The 24829-nt window shown below is 42.5% G+C and overlaps 1 protein-coding gene across 6 annotated transcripts in view; it reads right to left on the bottom strand.

Moving 5' to 3' along the window:
- rptor (regulatory associated protein of MTOR, complex 1) overlaps positions 1–24829 on the bottom strand; it is a 199409-nt gene that overhangs the window by 164901 nt on the left and 9679 nt on the right. For all 6 annotated transcript variants that reach the window (XM_029776869.1, XM_029776872.1, XM_029776870.1 and 3 more), the window contains exon 3: positions 5813–5915. In XM_029776869.1, the coding sequence (XP_029632729.1) occupies positions 5813–5915 (103 nt within the window). The remainder of the gene's footprint in view (positions 1–5812; positions 5916–24829) is intronic.

Below are 24829 nucleotides of genomic sequence, written 5' to 3'. Positions count from 1 at the left end.
ATACAAAGTTCCATCTTGAATTGATGGTAGACCTACAGTAGCTACATGACAGCAGTTTAACATTAAAGCTACAGTCTGGGATCTGGGAATAATGGTCATTTCAATTATTGAACCATATATTCTATTCTTAGATAATATAATGTAATTAATTCTTCGTCGTCCCTCATTTTTAGGAGGATCAGATGGTGATAGGGATCTCAGCAGGCAGCCAGGGAAGATCAGTCTGACACAGGAGAGAAACACTTCTGCAGATACAACCCTTTATTCTCTCTATGCAGCAAACACTGGACAAGCCAGATGCTATTTTAACTTCTTGGTGACAGGGGGCAGTATTCAGAAATTCAGATGAATAACTTGCCCAAATTAAACTGCCTGCTACTCGGGGCCCAGAAGGTAGGATATGCATATTATTAGTAGATTTGGATAGAAAACACTCTGAAGTTTCTAAAACGGTTTGATGTCTGTGAGTATAACAGAACTCATATGGCAGGCAAAAACCTGAGAAAAAATCCAACCAGGAAGTGACTTGTAGTTTTTCTATCTAATCCCTATTCAAACTACAGTGTCTGTGGGTTCATTTTACACTTCCTAAGGCTTCCACTAGATGTCAACAGTCTTTAGAACCTTGTTTTATGCTTCTACTGTTGCTGGGCAGAGAATAGGAGCTGACTCAAGCCTGGGACCAACAAGTTGTTTACTGTGCGCTCACGCAGGCGCGCCGCTCCTTTTTCCTTTGTAATGAATATGCTATTGTCCGGTTGGAATATTATCGAAGATTTATGTTAAAAAGACCCTAAGGATTGATTGTAAACATCGTTTGACATGTTTCCTTTTTGTCTCTGGTTTTACGCTCGCGCATTTTGCCTTTGGATTAGTGATCTGAACGCGCGAACAAAAGGAGGTATTTGGACATAAATATGGAGTTTATCGAACAAAACAAACATTTCTTGTGGAAGTGGGAGTCCTGGGAGTGCATTCCGACGAAGATCAGCAAAGGTAAGGGAAGATTTATAATACTAATTCTTTGTTTAGTTGACTCCAGAACTTGGCGGGTAACTGTAAAGCTTGCTTTGATGGCTGAGCTCTGTACTCAGAATATTGAAAAATGTGCTTTCGCCGAAAGCCATTTTAAAAATCTGACACAGCGGTCAGAGAAGTGCATCTATAATTCTTTCAATAACTGTTGTAAATTTTATCAGTGTTTGAGTATTTTTGTAAATTGATGTGCTCATTCACCGGAAGTTTTGGAGGGAATACATTTTCTGAACATCACGTACCAATGTAAAATGGTGTTTATGGACATAAATATGAACTTTATCGAACAAAACATGCATGTATTTTGTAACATTGAGTCCTGGGATTGTCATCTGATGAAGAACATCAAAGGTTAGTGATTCATTTTAGCTGTATTTCTGGTTTTTGTGACGCCCCTCCTTGCTTGGAAAATGGCTGTGTGGTTTTTCTTGTTTAGGCGCTGTCCTAACATAATCTAATGTTATGCTTTCGCCGTAAAGCCTTTTTGAAATCGGACACTGTGGTTGGATTAAGGGGAATCTTATCTTTAAAATGGTGTATAATACTTGTATGTGTGAGAAATTTTAATTATGAGATTTTTGTTGTTTTGAATTTGCCGCCCTGCTATTTCACTGGCTGTTGATAGTGTGTACCGCGGGTGGGACGCTAGCGTCCCAGATGTCCCAGAGAGGTTTTAAGGCAGTCTGACGAACATCCAAAGTTGATTTCCAAACTGTATCAAGGGTTGGAGGCATTTTCCGATGACACAAAACATGTAAAACAAAAATGTGAGGAAGACCTGGTAGAAGCTATTGATGATATGAACATGACTGGGCATTCCTCATCATCTCAGACATAAATTACTGCAGTTTAAGAACATACTATATGCCACTGAAACTGAATTACATGCACTCAGAATTGTCATTCCACTGCTGGAGGTGTAAAACACAAAAGGGGACATTTGCATGTTACAGTGCATTCGGAAAGTATTCAGACCCCTTGAATTTTTCCACATTTTGTTACATTACAGCCTTATTCTAAAATGGATGACGTTTTTTTCTCTCCCCCTTACCAATCTATACACAATACCCCATAATGACAAAGCAAAAACAGGTTTGTAGACATTTCTGTAAATGTATATTTTAAAAAATAAAAATAAAAACATTTACATATGTATTCAGACCCTTTACTCAGTACTTTGATGAAGCACCTTTGGCAGCGAGTATAGACGGAAGCCACTCTTCATTAAAAGGCACATGACAGCCTGCTTGGAGTTTTCCAAAAGGACCTAAAGGACTCTGACCATGAGAAACGAGATTCTCTGGTCTGATGAAACCAAGATTGAACTCTTTGGCCTGAATGCCAAGCATCATGCCTGGCACCATCCCTACGGTGAAGCACGGTGGTGGCGGCATCATGCTGTGGGGATGTTTTTCAGTGGCAGGGACCGTGAGACTAGTCAGGATCGAGGGAAAGATGAACGGAGAAAAGTACAGAAAAATTATTGATGAAGTCCTGAGCGCTCTAGAGCAGGTTCTCAGACTGGGGTGAAAGTTCACCTTCCAACAGGACAACGTCTTAAGCACACAGCCAAGACAACGCAGGAGTGGCTTCGGGACAAGTCCCTGAATGTCCTTGAGTGGCCAAGCCAGAGCCCGGGATTGAACCCGATCGAACCTCTGGAGAGACCTTAAAATAGCTGTGCAGCGACGCTCCTCATCCAACCTTGACAGAGCTTGAGAGGACCTGCAGAGAACAATGGGAGAAACTCCCCAAATACAGGTGTGCCAAGCATGTAGCATCATACCAAAGAAGACTCAAGGCTGTGTGGCCACTCCACCATAAAGGCCTGATTTGTGGATTGCTGCAGAGATGGTTGTACTTCTGGAAGGTTCTCCCATCTCCACAGAGGAACTCTGGAGCTCTGTCAGAGTGACCATCGGTTTCTTGGTCACCTCCCTGACCAAGGCCCTTCTCCCCCGTTTGCTCAGTTTGGCCAGGCGGCCAGCTCTAGGAAGAGTCATGGTGGTTCCAAATGTCATCCTCTTGAGAATGATGGAAGCCACTGTGTTCTTGGGGACCTTCAATGCTGCTGAAATGTTTTGGTACCGTTCCCCAGATCTGTGCCGCAGCAAAAATCCTGTCTCGGAGCTCTACGGAAAATTCCTTCGACCTTTCGAAATCATGCCCAATCAATTGAATTCACCACAGGTGGTCTCCAATCAAGTTGTAGAAACATCTCAAGGCTGATCAACGGAAACAGGATGCACCTGAGCTCAATTTGAAGTTTCATATCAAAGGGTCTGAAACCTTATTTGCATAAGTTGTGTGTGTGTGTGTATGTGTATGTGTGTGTGTGTGTGTGTGTATGTGTATGTGTATATATATATATATATATATATATATATACTAGCGAACATTTCTAAAAACCTGTTTTCGCTTTGTGATGGGGTATTGTGTGTAGATTAATGAGGAAAACATCTTATTTAATCCATTTTAGAATAAGGCTGTAATGTAACAAAATGTGGAAAAAGTGAAGGGGTCTGAATACTTTCTGAATGCACTGTATGGTCTTGTGAAGATTGGCTGAATTCTGGCAAAGAGTATGTTCTTTTATCTCAGCATGTGTCAAGTTAGGTATCACTAGATGTGATTTATTACAAGACTAAGGGTATACTGAACAACTTTTACAAGGTCTGGATGCCTTATATGGAAAACAGCACGACTAAAGGAGTTTGTATTGAAAACATGCCCACGTCAGGGGAGATACCCATTTAGGCAATCCCTGGTTGCCGTCCTGTGAGTTGTCACTCTGTCCTTGGCCTAACACACCCAAAACCAACACTGAATGTTTCACTAAGATCCTAAAACTGAGTGGGGTGTGACTGAACAGGGAATAAAAATAAATAAAGGTATGACTGAACGGGGAGGAGATTGTGTTGGGGGAGTTGAGTTATTGACTAGACAGGTGGTGGTCAGGGGTGCAGGAGGCTCAGGCTTGCTGAAATTTGATAAAGTGGATGACTTAACAAAAGACATCAAAAGTCTTTGTATTTTAGTCACGAGTTGCTCATTTGTTAGGCTATTGGTTAAAGGTGCAACAATATTTATTATTGAATTACCTTTGATTTAGTTCAGTCTTATTAATCACTTACCTAGCTTGGTGACTGAGGGCATTTCTGCTTACTTTTTGTTCTAAATAGAGACTGCACATTGGATGGTGTAAAAATGCAGGAAATTAGCTTTAGATACCCGCCCCACTTCTAAAATCAAAGTAGAGCCCCTGGAGTATTATATTAAAGTGAAACGATGTGTTTGTTTGCAGCTTTTCATTAAATCATGCATAGCTGATCTTTATATGGCCTAACACCAATGTGTTCATATGGGCAGAATATTAGGCTATAGCATACTGAACTTTCATCAGTCATGAAATTAGAACATTCCATGAAACAAAATGACCTTGGTAAAAGGCCGACATTTGGACGTTTCAATTAAAAATGACTGTCGCATGACTATAAAAATGTAAACATTGTGATTTTAGAGACAAATTAACAGCCTATGATTAGGCTCAGAGGAAGAGCCAAACAATTGCCAAGGACTCCAGCCACCCTCATAGAATGTTCTCTCTGCTACCACACTATATATACAGAGTAAAGATCTACCCGAGATTCAACTTTAAGGCAAGGGCATCTTTTAAAACTATTTTGATACTCACCTCATGTCTTGATAATATGAATGAGAAAGTAGTCAATTTTGTTTTGAAATCAATAGTGTGGTCCAGCTCTCCCACTTTTCCCATTTTCAATTTTAAAAAATATGCTTGAGAGATTCACAAGACTATAACATTAGAATGTTGTAAAAGTGCTGCCCTACCCTGGCCAGCGAGGAATAATAATAGGCAAACTTAACACTATTTTAGTATTTTATTAACTTAAGGCTATTTTAAGAGAATGAATACAAATGTATGCTGTTAATGAACAATAACTAGGCCCAATCTATCAACTACCAGATCTGAATAAATGTGTTGGATGGATGGCTTTGATTGTCCAGCAATCGAATTGCAAATCGTTCATATGCTAATAATACAAATATTCTGCTAAAAAGATCTTGCACTGCTACCCTCAGCATTCATTATTCTTGGAGATCAGAACAAGCAACAGGGACGTCACCAGAGATTCATAACCAGGGGCTCAGCCCTGAAAACCAGGGACTGACGGGGTACCGGCAAATCATTGTATTTGTGGGTCTGAGAACACGACCCATGTCTTTAATGCAAGAGTGGAAGAATACACAGATAGTAAACCTGCAATAGGAGGAGGAAATTCTAGCCCACCAACTTTCCAGGGGCACTCACTTATCCAAAGTCCTGGTGATGTCCCTGACAAGCAATGGAAACTTGCTATGGAAATGTATCCTCTTCGTGCTTCCCAAAAATATCCTGGCGCATGAAGGCTACATCTACAGGCGGAAATAACACACTGCAAATAAGCCCTTCTGGAAGTGCATGGAATATGATGTTTTTGAATGCTGAGGTCACATAATGCTCACTGACGGGTTTATCTCCAAGTTATACTGGATACGCGGTTCTTTCAGCGCCCGGAACATCAACTAGGAGCTCAGGACATACTTTCAAGGCAACATGGGTTGGGGAGAAGGTTGGACACATTAGAAGAAAGCCAATGTTTCCTATAGGTATGTCTTGTTTAATATAATAATGGCTTTATTATTCTTAATTATGTGTGTGTGTTTTGAGTATGGAATAGGTTATGCAAGTGTGTGTGTGTGTGTGTGTTCTTACCGATCCAGCACTCCAGTCTGGCGCAGGGTGACGTCTTGACCACGTCAGGAGGGTCCACCCCCACGTTGAGACACAACACCAGGGCCACACTCACTGTCTTCATCTGGGGGGGAGACAGAGAAGTCAATACACATGCCTCTGAACACACGCTTTATTGGGATTATTTCTCATATAAACACATGCACTCATATACAGAGTGAAGAGAGACCCTAATTATGTACATTACTTGGGTGAAGGACGTTCACATTTCATAGAGAGGCTCAGACTCTTGACTCCTCAAACACGCACAACACGGCTCTGAGGCAGGCATCTGACAACAACGTCAGCCTCTTGATTGTCCTTCAATTTAATATCAGATGTGCATCTTTTCCTTTCAAGACGATTCGATACGTATCGAGGGGCAATGTAGCCTATGTTTTTTGTTCTCCCACTTTCCTCTAGTAGTAATTAACTTTACTCTGGTAGTTGACTTTTATTCCGGTAAAACATCATTTTCAACAGCGCATAGATAACAATAACCTAGCAAATGACATTGGTTGTCACTCTAATAGCATAATATCACACAAGCCATTTGAATGCTGAAGGTGCAAGATTAGGAACAGGCCGCCTACCTGGCGAAGCTCGGCACGGTGCTCAATTTGACTAGGCTACTGATATTGCCTTGGGTTGTTCGGCATGCAAAATGACTCACAGTTACAGGCTTAGTTCCACACTGAAGGAGTGGACGCATCAGTTGTTCCAATAGGAGGTATTTTCGGAAGGTAGAAAGAATGTAATATGAGCCGAAAATAAAGTGAAACGGCAATTGAATCGATTTTCTGGCCGATGCATGCTACATTTTTCTTCAAACAATCATCTTTAATTAATATCGATTAATTATTGCAATAATGAGACCGTCAGCCCACCAGTCTTTTTATGACTGTTAGGCTGAGAGTCTAGCCTTTACAGACGATGCACAGTTTTTATATAGCTGATACCAAGATTGCTTAGTCAGTCACTTCTAACCTTCCCATAAGCCACCTTGGTTATCTACACAGGATGGTCTTTTAGTTTCCCAGATGCCAGGAAGATGAGACAATGTGGCATTGTTCTTAACTCTACCAGGCTCTCGCTATCTCGAGACACACACACACACACCACATCTTGTCTTAGGAATGCTAGCTTTTAAGTTTTTAATCACCAACACAAATCAATTGTCAGCTTCAGGCTATCTCTAGTAGAACCCATGTCCTCAACACCCAGACTAGCTGCAGGGTGCTAGAGTGGAGACCATAAAACACAGCATTAGCAGGACAGAAATATCTTACTGTTCGTTAAGTAAATAATTGTTGCATAGCCAACAAATAATGTGAATAAGTAATTTGTCCCTGACAGGTCCAACGCGTATAGTTGAATTGTTACATCCCTATCCAGCACCATATTTTACAGTAGGGATGAGCTATTTCTCCATATGAATTGTTCTTTCAAAGGCTAAACCCACCGCTGGTGTGCGTTGACCTTTATTTTCGTGTCATATGACCATAGCACCGGTGCCAATCTAAGTGCCAATGCCGTTTAGCAAACTCCAGGCGGTGCTATGGTCAGATGACATGGAAATGGAGCTCTTTGGCCACACACACCATTGGTGGGTTTGGCCTTCTATTTGTACACACAAGCTCCCGCAGGCGTCCGACACGGCGAAACTTCAGCCCCTTGTTTGTCCTTCAAATATCGGGAAAAAGTGCTCCTGCGTTTATTTTGTATTTTTCATTACTTGAGTTGTCCTGGGGTAAGATCGTTTTTTTGGACAGCCATACACACTATTTTGACCGTGCCCTCTGGCATGGATGGATCCATTGGCAGGTCTGTATAGTTGGCATAGCCTGACGTGACTTTGCAATTCTGAACCACTCAGTGCTGCTGACCTGACCTGGAGAGTGAAGCGCCATGTTGTCTATCAGAAAGACTGAGGCTGGGTCCCACACTATGCCAAGCACTAGACTATAGAGAACACACCAAAAGGGTTCTGCTTGGAGAGGAGGGAAGAACTTAACACACGAACTTCTCTTTGAAGTCTGTAGACTGTCACGACTCCGATACAAGTCACGATTGAGTGTACATGTGCTTTCTGTAATAAAAATAGATATTTTAAAACATTTTTTAAAAAGCAGTCAACTCTGTATTTAAACCTTGCCCAGATATTGCTTAATGATACATCAGAAAGAAAGATATATAAACCTTGCCCAGATATCGCTTAATGATACATCAGAAAGAATGATCACATTTACAGGTGATTGATTTGTCTCCCAAGGACTTTCCAAGAAAGTTCTATTGAAGTGTATTTAATTGAATGTGTGCCTGGATAACTGAAGTTAATGGAACTCTGTAGCTGACGAACAGAAAGGCCGAAGCTGATTGCAGACAGAAGGGTATTGAATTCAATATGCGCCTGATCTATGGTGGTTAGCAGAGTTCTGGAGCTACTGCTCCTACCAGGTAGTTTACTGTAGTGTAGACTGGTCTGATCGAGAAGAAGCCCAGGGGGACAGGAAACAGGGTCAGGTAAACATGGGCACCTGAACACAGATTGATCCATTGGGGCACACATGGACATACACAAACAGAGAGAGAGAACAGAGAGGGCAGTCTGAAACTTGAGGAGCACCTACCCCTGTGTTACTAGCCTTGTGCATCTTTTCTCAACACCTGAGTAATAGTCAATGAGCAAGCTCATGTCAGTGACCACGTTTACATGCATAGTATTCTGAATAATAGCCCAATCCCGATTAAGGTACTATTTCAGGATAAGCCGTTTACATGCAGCTTTGACATTCCACTCACTAGTATTCCTGTATCGATTAATACAAATGATATTCCTAATTTTCCCCGGGACCTCAGTTTATTTTTTGACAGGGGATGCGGGACAACAAAAAAGTTAAGCCTCATTTAGATATTTTTTCTGCTTATAATTTCTGACATTAAGTAGGTTATTTGTTAGTCAACTTGTCTAAAATTACATATATGCAGCTTCTCTTGTCATTACTTGATGCTCTAGAATAGTAAATAAATCCTTGCTCACCAGAATGTCAGAAAATGATAGAATGAATACATACATCTAGTTGACAAATGTAAAGTTCTTTCATTTCTGCTTTCTCTCACGGCGCGAAGACATTTAGGGACCGGGGAGAATTTCCATGTAAAATTTCCCAATGACGTCAACCAGTAAGTTTTTATATTTTTTTTAAATACATCTAAAAAAAAATTAAGGCAGGTTTAAGGTTCTGAATGAAAAATGAAAAGACGTATTTCCTGGACGTTTTGGTCATTCAGCAGATGCTGTTGTCCAGACCGACTGACAGTTAGTGCATTCAACTAAGGTAGATAAACAACATATCAGTCATAGTAAGAAAAAAACATTTCTGTAACCGTTACTGCGAATGTTGTTGAAGTGGTCGGTTGGTTGGACTCCTTTCAAAGTCGCTGCCAATTTAAAAGCTTTTGAAAAATGAACTTAAGTGCATGGGACAGATGGGAGCAACAATACATATTCTGTTGCAATCTTTAGTTGGCGCCTCTTTCCTTTCCTATATTGAATAGATTTCAAATGTTTTATTGTGCTAGAATGCTTAATACATTTAGAATGCATGTGCAGTTGAAATTTGGGTATAGAATTAATTACCCCAAAAATATGTACTTTCAACAAATGTAAATGACATCGTTTCAACTTTCATTCAGAATCAAAAATGTACCTGATTTCAATGTCAGGAAAAGACGTCATTTCATCATCAGGAAATTTCTATGACAAACATTCAACTGCACGTACTTTCTCAACGAAACAAGAATTAGATCAAAATAATCATTTTTCACTGAAGATCGCAACATAGAATCGAACAAGATTGTTTTTAGATCGGGGACAGCCCTAACACACACACACACACACAAGCAGAGACGGGAGTAGAGGTCAAGATACAGGAGACAAAAGATGCAAGTTGGTCTCAGATGAATCTCATACAAGTGCAGGAGGAGCTTGCGGAGTGAGCAAAGCTGAGAGGGGGAAAGAAACTCATTTCCCACAACATTGTGGTTCCAACTCAAAAAAATATAATTTTCACCTTTATTTAACCAGGTAGGCAAGTTGAGAACAAGTTCTCATTTACAATTGCGACCTGGCCAAGATAAAGCAAGCAGTTTGACACATACAACAACAGAGTTACACGGAGTAAAACAAACATACAGTCAATAATATAGTAGAAAAATAAGTCTATATAAAAAGTGAGCAAATGAGGTGAGATAAGGGAGATGAAGGCAAAAAAGGCCATGGTGGCAAAGTAAATATAATATAGCAAGTAAAACACTGGAATGGTAGATTTGCAGTGGAAGGAAATGCAAAGTAGAAATATAAATAATGGGGTGCAAAGGAGGAAAATAAATAAAAAAATACAGTAAGGGAAGAGGTAGTTGTTTGGGCTAAATTATAGATGGGCTATGTACAGGTGCAGTAGTCTGTGAGCTGCTCTGACAGCTGGTGCTTAAAGCTAGTGAGGGAGATAAGTGTTCCCAGTTTGAGATTTTTGCAGTTCGTTCCAATCATTGGCAGCAGAGAACTGGAAGGAGAGGTGGCCGAAGGAGGAATTGGCTTTGGGGGTGACCAGAGAGATATACCTGCTGGAGTGCGTGCAACAGGTGGGTGCTGCTACGGTGACCAGCGAGCTGAGATAAGGGGGAACTTTACCTAGCAGGGTCTTGTAGATGACCTGGAGCCAGTGGGTTTGGCGACGAGTATGAAGTGAGGGCCAGCCAAAGAGAGCGTACAGGTCGCAGTGGTGGGTAGTATATGGGGCTTTGGTGACAAAACGGATGGCACTGTGATCGACCGCATCCATTTGATTGAGTAGGGTATTGGAGGCTATTTTGTAAATGACATCGCCGAAGTCGAGAATCGGTAGGATGGTCAGTTTTACGAGGGTATGTTTGGCAGCATGAGTGAAAGACGCTTTGTTGCAAAATAGGAAGCCAATTCTAGATTTAACTTTGGATTGGAGATGTTTGATGTGAGTCTGGAAGGAGAGCTTACAGTCTAACCAGACACCTAGGTATTTGTAGTTGTCCACATATTCTAAGTCAGAACCGTCCAGAGTAGTGATGCTGGACGGGCGGGCAGGTGCAGGCAGCGATCGGTTGAAGAGCATGCATTTAGTTTTACTTGTATTTAAGAGCAGTTGGAGGCCACGGAAGGAGAGTTGTATGGCATTGAAGCTCGTCTGGAGGGTAGTTGAGAGTGTCCAAAAAATGGCCAGAAGTATACAGAATGGTGTTGTCTGCGTAGAGGTGGATCAGAGACTCAACAGCACCAAGAGCGACATCATTGATGTATACAGAGAAGAGAGTCGGCCCAAGAATTGAACCCTGTGGTACCCCCATAGAGACTCCCAGAGGCCCGGACAACAGGCCCTCCGATTTGACACACTGAACTCCATCGGAGAAATAGTTGGTGAACCAGGCGAGGCAATCGTTTGAGAAACCAAGGCTATTGAGTCTGCCAATGAGGATATGGTGATTGACAGTCGAAAGCCTTGGCCAGGTCAATGAATACGGCAGCACAGTATTGTTTCTTATCGATGGCAGTTAATATACCGTTTAGGACCTTGAGCGTGGCTGAGTTGCACCCATGACCAGCTCTGAAACCAGATTGCATAGCGGAGAAGGTGCGGTGGGATTCGAAATGGTCGGTAATCTTTTTGATGACTTGGCTTTCAAAGACTAGAAAGGCAGGGTAGGATAGATAAGTCTGTAGCAGTTAGGGTCAAGAGTGTCCCCCCCTTTGAAGAGGGGGATGATTCCAATCTTTGGGAATCTCAGACGACACGAAAGAGAGGTTGAACAGGCTAGTAATCGGGGTTGCAACAATTTCGGCAGATAATTTTAGAAAGAAAGGGTCCAGATTGTCTAGCCCGGCTGATTTGTAGGGGTCCAGATTTTGCCGCACTTTCAGAACATCAGCTGACTGGATTTGGGAGAAGGAGAAATGGGGAAGGCTTGGGCGAGTTGCTGTGGGGGGTGCAGTGCTGTTGACAGGAGTAGGGGTAGCCAGGTGGAAAGCATGGCCAGCCGTAGAAAAATGCTTATTGAAATTCTCAATTATAGTGGATTTATCTGTGGCAACAGAGTTTCCTATCCTCAGTGCAGTGGGCAGGTGCTCTTATTCTCCAAGGACTTTACAGTGTCCCAGAACTTTTTTGAGTTTGTGTTGCGGGAAGCAAATTTCTGCTTGAAAAAGCTAGCCTTGGCTTTCTAACTGCCTGTGTATATTGGTTTCTAATGTCCCTGAAAAGTTGCATATCACGGGGGCTGTTCGATGCGAATGCAGAACGCCACAGGATGTTTTTGTGTTGGTTAAGGGCAGTCAGGTCCGGAGAGAACCAAGGGCAATATCTGTTCCCGGTTCTACATTTCTTGAGGAAGGCATTTTTTTAAAATAACCAAGCATCCTCTACTGACGGGATGAGGTCAATATCCTTCCAGGATACCAGGGCCAGGTCGATTAGAAAGGCCTGCTCGCTGAAGTGTTTCAGGGAGCATTTGACAGTGATGAGTGGAGGTCGTTTGACCGCTGACCCATTACGGACGCAGGCAATGATGCAGTGATCGCTGAGATGTTGGTTGAAAACAGCAGAGGTGTATTTAGAGGGCAAGTTGGTTAGGATGATATCTATGAGGGTGCCCGTGTTTACGGCTTTGGGGTGGTACCTGGTAGGTTCATTGATAATTTGTGTGAGATTGAGGGCATCAAGCTTAGATTGTAGGATGGCTGGGATGTTAAGCATGTCCCAGTTTAGGTCACCTAGCAGCACGAGCTCTGAAGATAGATGGGGGGGCAATCAGTTCACATTTGGTGTCCAGAGCACAGCTGGAGGCAAAGGGTGGTCTATAGCAGGCGGCAACGGTGAGACTTGTTTTTAGAGAGGTGGATTTTTAAAGTACAAGTTCAAATTGTTTGGGTACAGACCTGGATAGTAGGACAGAACTCTGCAGGCTCTCTCTGCAGTAGATTGCAACACCGCCCCCTTTGGCCATTCTATCTTGTCTGAAAATGTTGTAGTTAGGGATGGAGATTTCAGAGTTTTTGGTGGTCTTCCTAAGCCAGGATTCAGACACGACTAGGACATCCGGGTTGGCAGAGTGTGCTAAAGCAGTGAATAAAACAAACTTAGGGAGGAGGCTTCTAATGTTAACATGCATGAAACCAAGGCTATTACGGTTACAGAAGTCATCAAAAGAGAGCGCCTGGGGAATAGGAGTGGAGCTAGGCACTGCAGAGCCTGGATTCACCTCTAAACCGCCAGAGCCTGGATTCACCTCTACCATACCTTTGTACAGACAAAGGTATGGTAGGATGTGAATACAGTGGAGGTAAACCTAGGCATTGAGTGATGATGAGAGAGATATTGTCTAGAAACATCATTGAAACCAGGTGATGTCATCGCATGTGTGGGTGGTGGAACAGAGGTTGGATAAGGTATAATGAGCAGGGCTAGAGGCTCTACAGTGAAATAAGCCAAAAAACACTAACCAGAACAGCAATGGACAAGGCATATTGACATTAAGGAGAGGCATGCTTAGCCAAGTGATCAAAAGGGTCCAGTGAGTTGTGAAGTCGGTTGCGGTCACGGCGATTCAGACAGCTAGCCGGGTCATGGGTAGCAAGTTGGCAGAAGACGGTCTGTTTTTAGCCACCTCGTGCGTTTCCGTCAGTAGATTAGTGGGGTTCCGTGTGGTAGAGGAGACCAATCCAATTGGCAAAATAGTTATAGTGGCCCAAGAAAATTGTCCTATAGGCCTATTCAGATTGCAGCCGATAAGACAGCTAACGATTAGCTGGCCGCAGATGGGCATTCAGGTTACGTCGCGACGGAGGGGCCAGTTGGATAACTCCCTCGGACAGATAACGTCGGTTGTCCAGTCGTGAAGGCCCGATGGGGCTCTGCATCGGCAGCAAAACGGGTCCGGTAAGGGGATTGTAGCCCAGGAGTGGCTGATGGAACTCTTCAGATGGCTAGCTCCGGAATAATTGATGTTCGCTCTGGGACCGACGTTAGCCAATAGGTCACTCGGATAGCAGCTAGCTAGCTGCAAGATCCAGGTGTAAATGTCCAGAGCTTGCGTTAGAAATCCGGGGATATGGAGAGAAATTAGGTCCGGTATGTTCTGGTTTGAGTCGCGTTGTACAAAACTGCCATTAGCTTTTCGAGCTAAGGGATATCTGATGACCGCCAACCGTGGTTAGCTGAGTTCTAACGTTGGCTAGCTTCTGGCTAGCTTCTGTTGTGGATTTCAGATTTTAGGTAAATCATACTTTTTTTTTTTTTTTAATTGGTGAGGCGGGTTGCAGGAGAGTGTTTTGAAGTTGAGTTTTTAGAAAAAAATATATAAAAAGACATGCGAAGACGTACATACACACACACACCCGGGACACAAGACGAGGATAAAGGACGTCTGACTGCTATGCCATCTTGGAGTTCAAAATGTGATAAGGAGATATGATAATCAAACCCATAGGAGTGTGGATGTGAATCCCATCTCTGTCCCATAGGATCCCTCACTAAGAGAGGCCATACTTTCACTACACTAACCTCCTGTAGGCATGACGGCTTTCTTATACACTGACCCCAGTGGGGATAAGTCAGTTGGGATGTGCCATTTAAAGATACTATAGCTGAAATGACAACACACCTGGGAGAATTTTCAGCCCAGCGTCAAATAATCTACAAAAGCTGCATCCCCATTGGGCTCTGGTCAAAAGTAGTGTACTATATAGGGAATAGGGTGCCATTTCGGACGCAGGCAGTCTACAAAGTGCAGGTTTTACAGCTATCCCTGGAAAAAAAGTAAATGTGTTGAATTTCTGGGGGAGATGGCAAATATCTTCTTTCCTATTTTTACACACAATAGTTATGGCCGCAATTGGGGAGTGCACTAACTGACTGACTTGAAAACAGCTGTGAGCATTTGTGACTGCAATTATTCTTCCAGTGTCTATGCGTTGTTTGGTCAAACTGAAGATGGCATAGCTACCGACAAAAGCACCCACACGGTTTACAGTCAAGCACCAAAAGCAGGTCCTGGCTTTCAAACTGTCTACCAATACCCACCCACCCACCCACCCACCCACACACACACCCCCACACACCCACACACACCATCACCTGTAGACCAGTTTTAGAGGTGAGGTACGTTCATGCCAGACGTTCTGTCCTGACTTGGCGTTGTTCAGCACCACACTAATTTACCAGCAACATTACTGCAGCCTGGCACGGGAAACTAAGGTGATTACCATCACAATAAAACAACCCTAATGAAATGATTTGTTTCCCAACGACATCATATGCGAGCGACGAATAAAACTCAGAAATTAGCATGATAAAAAAAATAAAAGACAAATGGGGAGGTAGAATCTGTGGGATTCATAATAGGATAATGTGGCATTTTGGTTTGACAGCAGCCAGATGTTGGCTCCCATTGATTGAATCCCATTCATTTCTCACTTCAGTGGAAAAGTCTATTGTCTCCCTATTGATATCATACATTCCAACTGGAGGAGACATAAGGGCTGCAACCCTATGGGCCCTGGTCAAAAGTAGTGCACTATACATGAAATAGGGTGCCACTTGGGACAAATCCAAGATGCTTGCCTTGTGCAAAGAAACATGTTTGGCTTGTGACAGGTTCTTTAATATTCTAGTGGTTTGGTAGGCAGTTATTTTGCGGCGTTTTTTAGCCACCAAAATAATGAAATGACTATTGGATTTGGGTAAGCTCATTAAGTATGAGGGCTACAAGCAAGCACAGAAACCACAAATGAAGGGAATCGGGACTAGAATCTGTACGTGTTGTAGCAAGCTCAGTACAAAAAAGTGTGATGCTTTAATACACTTTTCTGTGCTTAAGAATATAGAACATGAACACTGAACAGGGGGAGAAAAGGGAGTGACAAAGGGAATGAAAAGGTGGAGGCTAAGTCTTGCCCCCCTGGGGAGAGGCTCTGATCCTCCATAACAACGGTCTCCTTCTGGAGAGGGTGGTCCTCCATAATTGTTAACATTAATCTGAAGGAAAGCCTAAACAAAATTACATTTTAATACACGTCTCCGGGACCTCATGGATTTCCAATAATCCCATAAATCCTGTTCAGAGCAGCGCAGAGGAGGGGAGAGAGAGATAACAGGGGAGGAGTAGGGTGAAAGCTGAAGCGGACTTCGGTTCAATCTGTTTTTTTGGACTTGTTCACAATGCTCACTATCATACAGGTGAATGGCACCGGTACTTAACTATTGGTCAAGGATAGCCAAATGGAAAACACAGAGAAACTTCAAGACAGATTCCAAGGGTTTGTGATAATGAACGTGTATCAGAGTGTGACTGTGCCAGAATGTGTGTCCTGCTGGCGATAAAGTGAGTGGCCCAAGCTGATGCTGCAATCTCCAAGGCCGTCCAGCCTGCTAGGCCTTGCCCTGGCACGGGGGAGATCGATGCCCCCTCTGTTTAAATAGCCTTAATTTATAGCAGGCCTAGCAAATGGAATAGTCACTGGCCATTGATCCGTATGGGCCGAGGTGCTGGATCGGAGGGAGGGAGGGAATGGCTCAAAGTTCCCTGGAGTCCCATGCAGGATTATTCATGAGGGGGAGTTACCAAACCCAATTACCAGTTTAAAAAGACAACACACTTTGTGTTCGCGCACTCCGGTCTCCAACACACACACAACAATAGTGTTCACCAAAGGCCATAGCAGCTGCTGATATCGATAAAGTTCCTATAGAGGTAATGTTGTAGTCAAAACGTGAGCAATAGGACTACAACAAATACAGGGTAGAAATGACATCCAACTGCTCATCTCCGCATTCATGTGCCCTTCTGATACAGATCTGAATTTGAGGCCAAAGGCACTCCACATTCACGTCAAAGGCACTCCACATTCACGTCAAAGGCACTCCACATTCACGTCAAAGACTATCTACAGTACCTGGATCAGACTGCTATTCAGCCTGGATTTACAGCTCACCTGAAGAAGATTCACTGGTTATGATGGCGATTATATAGTCATTTTGCATGGTGAACCGAGATATTTTTAAAGGATGAAAATAATGGCAAAGGCAGGAGGAAGCCAGCCCAGCAGAAAGCTAAGTAATGCAATTAGTGGGCTTGATATTGCATCGTGTTTTTGAGGATGTGTGGAAATCATTGTTGGAAAGCCAGTACTTTAGAGTAAGCAGAGGTGGTTGGTTCATTGAAGCGCTCATCTGCATTGATTTCAAATGACTAGCTCTGATTTTGAAGGAACCCAGATATCCTTTTTAGAGGTCAATGGTCGCATGTCTAATTGGCCTAATTAATTTCCTGTGTGCATTTAATTAATTCATGATGGATTACTGATTAAGACCGCAAAGCATTCTAAATAGCACACCTGCCTCATTTCACTCCTGCTACAATGGTTAGGATGTCAATTTAGTATTAATTTTTTGTAAGATGGGATAATTATATTCCTCTCTCTTCATCTCGTGCCACGTGTGTGTGACCATGCGAGGAACTGAGACAGGACAGGGGTTCGGTCTCACGTGCTGAATCAACAGCTGTGTGGGGCACATGGGTCAGGGATCATCTGATAGACAGACATCAGCCCTCACCATCATATGTCATTGGTGGAACATCTCATGAACAGTGTCATGGAGAAAGAGCTTGGAAATGAAGACAGTGTTTTGAGGTCAAGCTTACCTGCTTAACAACAGCACAGTGATATCATAAACACAGCCGACGATTGATATTCTTTCCTGAACATACCATGAAGGTCAGGCCATGAGGCGGAGCAGGGTTGGCTCTTTCTGGGGGGGGGGGGTTAGGCATGGCAAATCTCATAACTTGCATCCTGAAAACATTTGAAATGGGCAACCCTTCTAGGTTTTCATATCTGAGGAATGTATCAAATGTTCTGCTTTTATCCACAGCAGTCCCTGGACTATAAGGATAGAAAACAGAAGAGATGAAGTGCATCTCTCTGGTGGGTCTAGGTCGGACCTCTTGTACTAGTCTTTCTAGAAAGACTGGTTGCCTCCCACAACGTAGGCCTATCAATGTTCTGGCTTACATGTCTAATTATACATCAGTTTGGCATAGCGGAAAGGGCGCAGTTGCGACATCCTGCTTTCCTACATCACTGCCTTATCCACTTGTTGCCATAGTGTTAAACATCACCAGGACACAAAATAGTATCTAGGAAGATGGAGATCAGAGGTTATTTTTAATAAGTGCATTTCGCAAGTGGCTAGTTTGCGTCAACCACCTTCACTTAAACCACCACAATGGTTTCGCCTGCAAACTTTGGTATTGAATTACAACGTTCAGGCATGTCTGCCTTGTGATTTGTTGGGAGAGTCAGTCTGAAGAGAAACATCCCCAGATTTTTCTTTTTCAAGGTATGACAATCTGACATTAATCCCAGACTTTGTGCTGTTGCTGTTAGCTCTGGGTTTCCGATACTACTCTTATATAAGCCATACTGATGTTTAACTCCAGGGGCCACATCTAGAGAAGGGTTTCTTAAACTTGGTCCTGTGGGCCCCACTAGGTGTTTGCCCTAACACTACACAGCTGATTCAAATGATCAAATCTTGATGAGGAGTTGGTTATTTAAATGAGCTGTGTAGTGCTAAGGCAAAAACGTTCACCCAGAGGGGGCCCCAGGACCGAGTTTGGGAAACCCTGGTCTAGAGCGTCACATCAGGGTCAAGCCCTGTACATGGCATCGCTCCTCAAATGGATCTGCTATTGTGTGCTTATGTATTGGACATGGATATGAACAAGAGTCTCGCTCTCTCTGGTATAGTAGATTCAAGTGTGGCTGTTCTGTACAGGGCGCAATCCGACCTGGTTTACTCTATCTAGCCTCTCTCTCTCGCTCCAGTGAGCCACTGCTCATCCACTAACAGCTCACTCTATAGTTCCAGTTCTGGCAGGGGGTGAGCGAGCCATAAACATCTAATAAGGAAGCGTTGGGGTTCTCTTCAATGAGTCAGGTCTACTAAGCGTGTACTTTGGGGTTAGGGTTGGTTTGTCTCGCACTGCTCCATGTCACAGTGCCTGAATGTCATTCAGTGTTACAATGTATCCTTTCAGAGGACTCTAGCCCATCCTCTATCCCTGACATGGACATCTATAGGACAGAGGCAAACCCATGAATATTTTGGGGTACCATAAATAACATAGCTCTCCCATAAAGCCCAATACCACACAAACAGCCATATAGCACACAGAAGCAGCCATAGACCAGCCCAACAGGGAGGCAGAGATTGTGGGATTCGTAGCAGCAACTAGGCCGACCATGATAGAGTTTCTGCAGGCCTATCCTGCATCGGAATCATTCATAAACTTGCACTATACTAGCAGGTGTACACACACACACACACACACACACACACACCGCTTTGCTTCATGAGCGCCCCACACACATCGACATGGTCACAACTCAATTACAGACATCTCCACAGGGACCAGACTCCACCTTGACCAATGGGCCTTGTAATTGGGCAGCCTGCCACCTCTCATCCTAAGATAGCCCATCAGTGTCTGTAGTGTAGTAGCTAGCTGGTCATGATCCCGCTGATTTCCCACGATGCAGCACATAATTTACGGGCCACTCGATTGCCCCATCACAACACACTCCTCTCAACAGCTTTAACTCTTAAGATACACAACCAATGGAGACCCTAGTACCACCCCTAACATTATCATCCATCACTGTCAATTAATCTACAGCGACCTCCTGAATTGTTATTTATTTATCCAACCTTTATTTAACTAGGCAAGTCAGTTAAGAACAAATTCTTATTTACAATGATGGCCTAGGAAGAGTGGGTTAACTGCCTTGTTCAGGGGAAGAACGACAGATTTTTACTTTGTCAGCTCGGGGATTCGATCTAGCATCCTCTCGGTTACTGACCACTAGGCTACCTGCCGCCCCAACCCGCGACCTTCGCGTTATCAGGACCATGATTGGCACCCTAGGTAAATATGAACAAAAATGGCTGTGAAAAAATGAACATTTTGTTTATCAGCTTGATCTTACACTCAAAATATCATATGAATCTAACCTTTAATTGAGTTAAAATTGTTCAAAGAAAAATCATCAATAAATAATTATTTTATTTAAAAACATGCGTCACAGTTATTGGCACCCCTAAAAATTCTTATGAACAAAATCTAATTGATGTATATTCCGATTAAGATATTACTTTTTAAAGTTAAATGTGAATCTTTGGGAGCTTGTGTTCATCCATGACTTCCTGTTTCACTGGGGTATAATTATGAGGTGACACAGGCTATACTCCCTTAGTCATCCATCAACATCAGAAAGGCCAAAGAAGACAAATGAACAAAAAGGTTGTTGACCTTCACAAATCAGGCAAAGGCTATAAAAAGATAGCTACACCTGTGAAAATACTCATCACCACTATTAGGGCAATAACTAAGAAATGTTTAACAACTGGAGCTGTGATGAGCCTGCCTGGAAGAAGACGCAAGTGTATTTTGCCCCCAACGCACAGTGAGAAGGATGGCTCAAGTGGAATTGTTTTTGCCCAAGGACCGCAGTTAGAGAATTGCAGAAGTTGGTTACGTCAAGTCTCCAAAGCTACAATTAAAAACACCACCTACATGCCAATAAGTTATTTGGAAGGGTTGCCAGAAGAAAGCCTCTACTGTCACCAAACCACAAACGTAAGCCCCTGGAGTTTGCTAAATGTCATTGGAACCAGGTTTGATTGAAACTATGTTCTATGGTCTGATGAGACTAAAATAGAGCTTTTTGGCAACAAACACCAGAGCTGGGTTTGGCGTAAAAAGAGCTGTGCAGAAAATAACCTAATCCCCACTGTGAAGTACGGTGGTGTAGCTGTGATGTTGTTGCGCAGTTTTACTTCCAAAGGCCCTGGGAACCTTGTTAGGATACCTGACTACAAGTACCAGGAGATTTTAGGTCAAAACCTGGGTGGCTGTTGGATCTTCCAGCAGGACAGCGATCCAAAGCATACCTCCAAATAAACAAAAAAATGGTTCACTGACTATAGAATCAAGCTTTTGCAATGGCCATCCCAGTCCCCTGACCTAAACCCCATTGAAAACCTGGGGGGTGAGCTAAAGAGGAGAGTCCACAAGCAAGGACCAAGGACTGAAGGATCTGGAGAATTTCTCTATGGAGGAATGGTCTCAAATCCCTTCCTATGTGTTCTCCCACCTCATCAAACATTATAGGAGATGACTCAGAACTGTTATCTTGGAAAAGAGAGGGTGCACAAAGTACTAAACGCAGGAGTGCCAATAATTGTGAGATGCATGTTTTTGAATAAAATAATTATTTCTTGCTGACGATTTATTTCTTTGAACAATTTTAACTCAAAAAGGTTAGACTGATGATATTTTGAGTGTCAGATCAAGCAGATTTTGAGTGTCAGATCAAGCAGATAAACTGACATTTTCTCACAGCATTTTTTGTTCATATTTACATAGGGTGCCAATAATTCAGGAGGGCACTGTAGATCACCCTGTAGTAAATAACAGTAGGCCAGGGACCATTAAGCAGATTCTTTTCTTGAGCGGATGGTCAGGGGGCCAGAACATAATTACAAATAATTTGTAGACAGCATATTGACTGTAAGCCCAAAGATATCTGAATAAAACTATTTCAAACCTTGCTTACATTTGCATACGATCACATATATTGTGGGGGAATACTTTGGAACTGATTTTTTTTGTTAAATTTTAATTACAGTATTATGTCCAACAATATGTTTTGCAAAAATTTGAATAAAAAAAAAATATCAATCACCCACGGGGGAGGCCGCCAGTTGGGGAACCCTGCCATACACAATCAAAACGGGTACAGTAATTAAATGAATTGATGCAAAACAATGTATTATTTGTAGAACATAAACTAGCCTAAATTATTTAGGCATATTTTCTAGCAGTGTTAGAGAAAGAATGTCCCCTGTTTTGGAAGGAATATATGAATTAAATGTTTATGGTTACAATATAATTCAGCTCCTGAAGCACAGTGTAGAAGCCTAATTTCTATGTCCTATTAGCAGAAGTGTGTTAATGTCATTTGGGCGAATGTCTTGCCAATAGGGATACTAAGTCACCCGGCGAAGCGTATGGCAATGTGACACTTCGCATTATTGCCGCCATAGGTCTCCATAACAGACTCTATGAAACAATCAGGTAGCTAGTGCTGCAGGGATCTAACAGCACCTTTCATATAAGCCCTGGCAGGTGTAATAGAAACACAGAAATCCCACTGTCACCATTTACTAGAGAAAAGCATTAAAATTCCACTGTCAATGCGCCTAGGGTTGGCCTGAAGCAGAGTTATAATGAATTTCTACAAATGGGGAACAATATAGACGAAGGATAACCTTAACAAGGTTGAATGTGGAAGTCTCGCTGTAGAACAAATTGTCTCTCCTAAAACAGTAGACCGTGATGATGGTAATGTTATATCAAGATGTTCCTGCCATACAGATTGCAAGAGATTGTTGATATACCGATTCCATTGCACTGGATGTATGAGTTGATATATAAAAATGACGTGTCTATATCAGCTAAAACTATTCTACAGAATTCTTGCCACCAACTAAATGTTGAATATTTAGGGCATACAATCATCGCAGCTCTGTAGATTTTGTTGTGAGGATACAGAATCAATAGACCATTTGTTCTGGTATTGCCCTTATGTAGCCTGTTTCGAGTCTCAGGTTCAGGAATGGCTGAAAAAACATAACATTCATCTAAACTTTGCCCTAGAAATAGCATTGTTGGGAGATCTGGATAGACCTGGTCAGTCAATTACTAATATACTCTTAGTAAAAGTATTTTTCTTCAACTCGCAATGTGCAGATTCTATTCGATAGATTCAAATTGTATGTTAAACATCACAGCAGAATTGAAAGACATGGCACGTAGACATCCGAAGATGGTGGCCATCAGAGAAAGGAAGGACAGACTGAGGAAACTGAAGGTTGGGAGGTGGAACTGGAGACAAGTGGGAGAGGAGTTGCTGGGCGGGGGACAGAATGACAGTCAAAGATAAAAAGTACTAAATAAAGTCAAAATAAACAAAACAAAAGGCAGTGTGAATGACACTGAGGGGCAATGCTGTTACATCCATTGACTGTTTGCCTGAGGCTGAGGACGCACAGGTGCTTGTATGTACAGTACAAGTCAAAAGTTTGGACACACCTACCCATTTAAGGTTTTTTTTTTATTCTTACTATTTTCTACATTGTAGAATAGTGAAGACATCAAAACTATGAAATGAAACATATGGAATCATGTAGTAACCAATAAAGTGTTAAACAAATCAAAATATATTTTACATTTGCGATTCCTCAAATAGCCACCCTTTGCCTTGACAGCTTTGCACACTCTTGGCATTCTCTCAACCAGCTTCATGAGGTAGTCACCTGTTACGCATTACAATTAACAGATGTGCCTTGTTAAAAGTTGATTTGTGAAATTTCCTTCTTAATGCATTTGAGACAATCAGCTGTGATGTGACAAGGTAGGGGTGGTATACAGAAGATAGCCGTATTTGGTAAAAGATAAAGTCCATATTACAGCTCACTTTAGGCTTACTTTAAGACATGGTCAGTCGATACGGTACATTTCAAGAACTTTGAAAGTTTCTTCATGTGCAGTTGCAAAAACCATCAAGCGCTATGATGAAACTGGCTCTAATGAGGACCGCCACAGGAATGGAAGACCCAGAGTTACCTTTGCTGCAGAGGATAAGTCCATTACAGTTACTGGCCTCAGAAAATGCAGCCCAAAAAAATGCTCCAGAGTTCAAGTAACAGACACACATCAACTGTTCAGAGGAGACTACGTGAATCAGGTCTTCATGGTCTAATTGCTGCAAAGAAACCACTACTAAAGGACACCAATAAGAAGAAGAGACTCGCTTGGGCCTAGAAACACAACCAATGAACATTAGACCGGTGGAAATATATCCTGCTGGTGACAATGTCAGTGAGTTATTTAGAATTCAAGGCACACTTAACCAGCATGGCTACCACAGCATTCTGCAGCGATACGCCATCCCATCTGATTTCGGCTTAGTGGGACTATCATTTGTTTTTCAACAGGACAATGACCCAACACACCTCCAGGCTGTGTAAGGGCTATTTGACCAAGAAGAAGAGTGATGGAGTGTTGCATCAGATGACCTGGCCTCCACAATCACCTGACCTTAACCCAATTGAGTTGGAACGCAGAGTGAAGGAAAAGCAGCTAACAAGTGCTCAGCATTTGCGGGAACTCCTTCAAGACCTTTTTGGTTACTACATGATTCCATTTGTGTTTTTTCATAGTTGAATGAGTAGGTGTCCAAACTTTTGACCGGTACTGTAAATACACACACTCGGATTCAACAAGCACACACGTGCACACTTAAATAGTGCCACACATGTACTGAAATGTATACAGTTGGTCTTGCTGTTTAGATTTTGTGTCCTTGATGTCTTATTTTCGCATTGTTGTTTTCTGTTGTTGTCCCCGTTTTGACTTGGTGGGAGATATGTCGACGTGCCCTTGGGCGGGGCGCTTGACCCTGGTTGCTCCTGTGGGTCACTCTGGACGGGAGACAGTTAGATGACTGAATGCAATGTAAATCTTGAGCGGCTTCACTGCAGGTAGATTGTAAGTTAGTATTTTTTTTTAAAAATAAAGCAAACAAAATTTTCAAAAATGTTTTTTTTACCCTGCGTTTCCTTTCTGGAAGGAAAATGACATGCTAGTTCAACAGCAACCTTTCTTTGATGGAAGTATGCAAGTCAAATGAACTGATCAAGTAGACATACTCCAGTCAAATGTGATAATGAAGTTAACATTTTTTTATGAGAACTTAAAATAATCTGGAAAAGCAGCTGTTTAAAAGGGGAGCTCTTAAGATCTGCACAGCTGTGGAACCTAACCATGGTTTAATATCCAGAAACT

Source organism: Salmo trutta, chromosome 14 (assembly GCF_901001165.1).
Source record: "Salmo trutta chromosome 14, fSalTru1.1, whole genome shotgun sequence".
Lineage (NCBI taxonomy): Eukaryota > Metazoa > Chordata > Actinopteri > Salmoniformes > Salmonidae > Salmo > Salmo trutta.
Note: the sequence above shows the minus strand (reverse complement) of the source record. Positions and strands in the feature narration are given on the sequence as shown.